We start from the raw sequence: 5942 nt of genomic DNA, 5'->3' as shown, positions 1-5942 counted from the left end.
CCCATTTTAAATCCACAACTTTTTACTTTGTTTCAAGTCCTATTTAAGTGCTCGTTAGCTTGAAAGGCATGCTTTTGCTTTATGTCTCAAAGTCACAAATGTAGTCAATAGGATGCAAACTGCTATGGCAGGTATGATTCTGTAAAGTGCTAAGCACCATAGGCATGATCCTAATTTCTAATCATATATTAACTTTAAACAGATAGAACAAAGAGACCATCTATTTAACTGGCAGGATTAGATTTAGAGTATTCTGTGTACTTCACATCTCAGCCCTCAGACTGCATGCATTATGTTAAGAAAACTGAAGGAAAAGTAGTTCTTCAGTAGGATGCTGACATTCCAGTGTGTTTTTTTGCTGTGGTGCACTGCTACCCAGGAGAGGCATGGATATGGCAATTCTGCTTGTGGCTTTACCCTGCCTTGTCAAGAAAGGTATTTTGTTTATTTATTTGACCTTAAAACATTCCTGTTTAAAGATCACAAACAAGTAAACATAAACTGGATGGAACTGAAATAGCGCATGTTGTAAGGTTACTCGTATAATAAAACTCTTACCTGTTAAAAGAATCAGAAATGACTTCCACGTCTAACAACATCTGCCATCTAGTAACTTTACCGCATAAGTGCCAAGTTTGCCTTGGGATAAGTGAAATGAATTTTTTTTTGCTGTTGAACAACTGCAATTTCTCCATCAAACCACCTTATCCAGTACCTTACCCTTTCCTTGCCGAAGTGATCCGGGATTTTTTACTTTCTTCCACAAAAACCTTACCCAAAACATCTTCATTGCTTCTCTCTGCACTTGGTGCATAGTAATAACGTTTCTTCTAGTAAGAGGTATTTGGAATAGCTGTTCAGGATAGTGTATGGTAAAGTGAGCAATCTGGGTATCCTTCTGTTACTCTCTCTCCTACCTTCAGGAGACATTACTGCATGATTAAAGGAATGGCCATTCACTAGAGACAAGAGATGCATTAGTGTTTCATTACTACAAATATCATCTGGCTGTGTTATGGAAAGGATGTAGAGTTACCAATCCCACTTCAATTTTTTTTTTTTTTTAAAGCCACGGCTGACTTTATGACCACAACTAACATTTGTCCTGTAGTCATACGCATGCCAGGCTAAGTGAACTAAATCTCATACTAGAAGTGTTGTCCAAGAAGTGGTGTGAATACCCGCTAAGAATAACAGTAAAATCAGCTATGGTAACTAGGACTGAGATCTTGCTAATTCCTGTGCTGACAATTTTTGTGCTATTTATACAAATGGAGGAAAAACTTCAATATTTTTCAAAGTGCTTTTAGTCCTGGTAATAATGGAAGAGATGAAGCATGTTATGAAAATTACTGGATGGCAGTCTGCTTCCTTAGGGACCATGGCTACTTCACAGGAAAGTAGCAACAGCCCATGGGCCACTCTGATCTCTTCTCAGATGTATGGAAAGGAACCAGCCTTGGCTTAGAGAAATGTAGTAAGCTTGCCTTTTGCTCCTCCTCAGTTTTCCTGGATTAAAAATAGATAATTCCAAAGTCTAATAGTTTTTTTTAAATAATTTATATTTTTTGTAATTTTTCAAAGTTTATGGTCATTTGAGAAATGGTAAGTTTACTACACCTTAGTATTTTATTTGATTTTGGAAGTATAAAATCATAGAAGAAAAAGACAAACTATAAAGTCCATTAAACAGAAAGACTTCAATAAACTCTGCTGATATGCTACCCAGTTAAGGGCATCAAGAAGTCTGCTGTGTAAATACATAGTTTTACAACAGAACTAAAATTTGATTCTATTTTGTTCAGGTGTACACCTGAGGCATTTCTGATACATTTTTGACTTGCATCAATTGGAAGGAAGTATGTACATTTTTAAGTTTTCGTATTTGTTGCTTACAACACTGAACAAAGCACAAATTGCTACTGTAATACTAACATACTTTGGAAATTATTGCAATTATGGGGAAAATCACTCTAATTCATAAAGCATTTTATAATGGTAAAAATTTAGTGAGACAATGAGAGAAAAGACTCCATCCAGTAAGCTTTACTTGCATTGAACAGCTCATTTATTTTTGCACTTTTTTATTGAGGTTACTGAATCCTTCATTGCTCTCAGTACTTTGTGGCACACATATTATCATGTGTGTCTTCAAAGGTTTACATAAACAAGACATTTGATGATCATGAGATTCTGTCTGAGAATGGCCGCAAGTGGCACTTGTTAAAGGGAAAAATGTGCTGAGTAAGCTAGCAACAATTGGAAGAACAACTGGGTCCCATGGGGTGACAAATCCTCTCATGGGCCCCACTCTGCTCATTTGAATATTTGTTTTTTGGTTGGTTTTTTTTTGTTGTTTGTTTGTTTTTAATGGGAAGCACATTTGTTATGTTTCATTTTGTTTGCATTTGGGTTACCTATTGCTTGTTTTTCTGCTTCGTGGCTCTGAGCTGTCACTCTGAATTGTACAACTGCTCCTTAGGAAATGTTATTAGACTCAAGTCAACAGCATTTGTACTTGACCCATATGTGTTATTTTCTCCAATGTGAAAAAGAGTAAGAAAAAGAAGTAATTTATATCTACTTCAGTACTTGTTCTCAGAGTTGTAGCAGAAACATGAATTTCATTTTCGAACACAAAGCAGTAAATGTAGAATATGACTGTGATGACTGCTTGTTTTCAAATATGGTTATACATTTTACCTCACAGCACAGATTTATACAAAGCAAGCATGTTAACATATTTGAGGTTAGGTGCCTGTTTTCAGAAAATTGCTTACACTGTTTAACTAACCATTCTTATTTTTGAATTAAATCACTCAAATTACTGTAGTAAACCATTTGAACTGTTTAACAGCTTTCCTTGAAGTACTATTGCTTCAAGCATCTAAAGCTAATGAGTCGGTCTACTAAAAAAATACATTTGTGGTGGTTGGGGGAGTGCCACTTGCTTTTTAGCTTTTCATGGCATTGCAATAGATATTTTCCAGGCAAATAATAAAAGCAAGCCAATAACTGAGGTTCTGGTGTGTTCAAATGACCTAAAGGTCTAAGGATCATAATAAGAACATCAAGTATCACAGAGTTTGTAATAAAATCTCACAAACTGGCAATTTTTCTTTGTCTATGTTGGGTGCATACTCTTTTGCTTTCTGTACTTTGCTGCAGCATTGAATTGTAAATTTATTAGGATGAGATATTTACTTAGCATGTGGCTTCAATAAATAAACAGAACTAATCTTGGTTATTTTACTTGAATTATTATTTTGGGAAGCTTGGAAATGGAATACCCAGATTTATTCTTGGAAGAATTATTTTAATGTTAGAGAATAATGACAAACACTATGTATATGATCAGCTGTAATAACCACAGATGTCTAACCATGATATCGCTGATGAAGATTCATGGTGCTGTCTCTTATTGCTAACTTTGGAGGAAACAGTGTCCTTGATTCTTGAATTGATTTCTCTCCAGAAATGTACTATGCTGTGATGGCAGATGGCCAAATCAAAACCACTGTAAAGTTAAAATTCATGTTAAGATAGAACATACAAGAACAAAAGTATTCATCTGAATCATACAAATTTATTCCATCCCCCAGGCATGCTGTAATAGTATGCAGCTACTAACCTTCCAGTCAGTCCAGCCTGTCCCAACCTTAAGACCCGTACCATCTAGAAACTTAAAGGTAAACTCACATATGAAACTTCTGGACAGAAAAGCAGAAGTCTTTGCAAAAGGTGCATTTGCAAAAAAAAAAAAAAAAAAAAAAAAAAAAAAAAAAAAAAAAAAAAAAAAAAAAAAAAAAATGAAAGAAAAAAGAGTGCAGCTATAAAACTTCAGGCAGTACAAAATATATGCTGAAATACAATGCTTTCTCTTTTGTCTGCATCAGATAAATGTTGATGGCAGTGCACTGCTGTAAAGCAGGCTTTATGTATGGTCTGAGTAGAAGCAGAAACACAAAATAAAGACAGCCACAAAGAAGGCAACATTGCTTTACATTTATTTACTAATGCTTACAAAAATTGTGAATGTATTGCAATGCTAAAGATTAGCTGCTGCTAGACCATCTTCTGAGATGAATTATAAGACATAACATGGAATTTTTAACGGAAAACAGAAATTGAGGGGAAAAAAAGAGCTTTCTTCTCACATCCTTGTCTCTTCCAGTGGTCTGTTCATGAAATCTTGGATTGCCTGGTGTAGGGGTAACCATTTATTAATGGAAGCTTTCAAAGCTGTAATCCACCTAGAAGAAATAAAAGACCAACAACTGTCCCTGATCAAGTGTTATGTATGCATTTTTATATACTTTGAAACATGTCTTTTATAAAGGGTGACTGTACAACTGTGCTACTATGTATGCTGATAGTAAGTGGACTGGAGAGATGCAGGAGATGGAAGAGTTGACTATAACAACAACATACCTTAACACCAGTTTCCAACATACTGAAAAGCTTTGTCCTTTGTTCATTAAATTAAACCCCAAATCATGTAATAATTAGGCTTTAGACAAGAAGAATTCTCACTGACAGTCATGGAATTTGGCTGGGTTATGATGACGGATTTCACCTTCAGAATGTGGTTTCATATGCCAATTTTATGTTTTAATTCTAATTGTCATTCTTGGAAGTAAGTTATTCTTGGGAATGAGGTGGATATACTTCCCACTATCTCTAATGAGAGGTACCATAGCTTTTCGGTTTAGTGTAATCATCCACACATCATTATGAAAGGCACCTTATCCAGGTTTCTTTCTGAACCTCTGCAAGCCAGCCTTGCTGTAGCTCCAGCACTGACAATAGCAGAACTTATGACTCACATGTGCCAGCACGTTTTACTGCAGTTTGATTAAAGCTACAATTAAAGGGAAATCTGGTGAAACAAGTGAAAACAGAATTAAAAGTCACTAGGTCTTCCCAAGCTACAGTGTTCCTGCTCTACTAAAGTCTGGCAAATAAAATTGAAAAAAAAAAAAAAAGTTCTGTTTACCTTCTGTTTTCATTTACATTCTCTGCACATAAGTAGAAAGTTTTAAATTCTTCAGATGGAGGTTTGAGTTCAATTACAGACCTCTTGGAGCCCAGAGACTGTTCACTCACAATATAACCCTGTAGGTAAAGGCCGCCTGGATAGAATAAAACAGCATGCATCATGTATATTGCAAATACCATTTATGAAATTACTGCCAGTTACAAGCATACCAACAATTCTTGCAAGCTGGATTTTCAGATGTGTTGCATATTTCGACAGAGTTGTACAGAATTTGCAATTGTACAGAAGTGTAAGAACCTCACTTCACTGCAACAATGTATATGTTCACTTTATACATAAATGGTGAATAGCCAAAAAGATCTGTGGAGCTTATTAACTGCAGTTCAGTGTTCCTGTTATTGCTTTCAGGGTCTGTATTTTTTTGAGGGGGTCTCACATTTAGTGACAAGAGCATCAAATTAATGCTATAGCATTGAGAATGATATGAGGGAGTGAGAATCTGTAGTGAAATTGGATAAAACAATAGTTGCAATAACAAGAGAGAAAACACTACCATATACAAGCGTTTGTATGTAGTAGGATATTTAAACTCCAAAGTGACACATTTAGCAGTAGGAGCATAGGCTTGGGTGTCATAAACACATAATACTTAATTTTTGCCTTTCCGTTAATTCATTGCTCAGCCCTGGGTAAGCCTTAGCTTCAGTTTCATGTAGAGAGGAAATCACTGGTCATTCCATATGCAGGACCTATGTAAATGTATGTGCTATGTATGTGCTATGTCAACGGTTCAGACTATAAAGTGGAATGCCTCTTGCCTGATCATGTGGTAAATAGCATAAACCCTAAGAAAACAGTTATTCCTTTTGATCTGAAAGCTAGCTAGTAAGCAAAAGTACAAAAGTACAACAGCAGAACAGCAGGTCCTGACCCATCCCTTCTC

At 35.7% G+C, this 5942-nt stretch overlaps 1 protein-coding gene across 1 annotated transcript in view; it reads right to left on the bottom strand.

The window, feature by feature from the left end:
* Positions 1-4996: 4996 nt before the first annotated feature.
* The window catches only part of LOC104164166, a gene marked incomplete at its 3' end in the record, with an annotated part of 34769 nt that continues 33823 nt past the window's right edge, over positions 4997-5942 (bottom strand). Inside the window, exon 10 of the mRNA XM_009703418.1 lies at positions 4997-5132. Within this exon, the coding sequence (XP_009701720.1) occupies positions 4997-5132 (136 nt within the window). The remainder of the gene's footprint in view (positions 5133-5942) is intronic.

The sequence above is a fragment of the Cariama cristata genome, unplaced genomic scaffold (assembly GCF_000690535.1).
Source record: "Cariama cristata isolate BGI_N322 unplaced genomic scaffold, ASM69053v1 scaffold9827, whole genome shotgun sequence".
NCBI lineage: Eukaryota > Metazoa > Chordata > Aves > Cariamiformes > Cariamidae > Cariama > Cariama cristata.
This window is presented reverse-complemented; position numbering and strand designations above follow the sequence as displayed.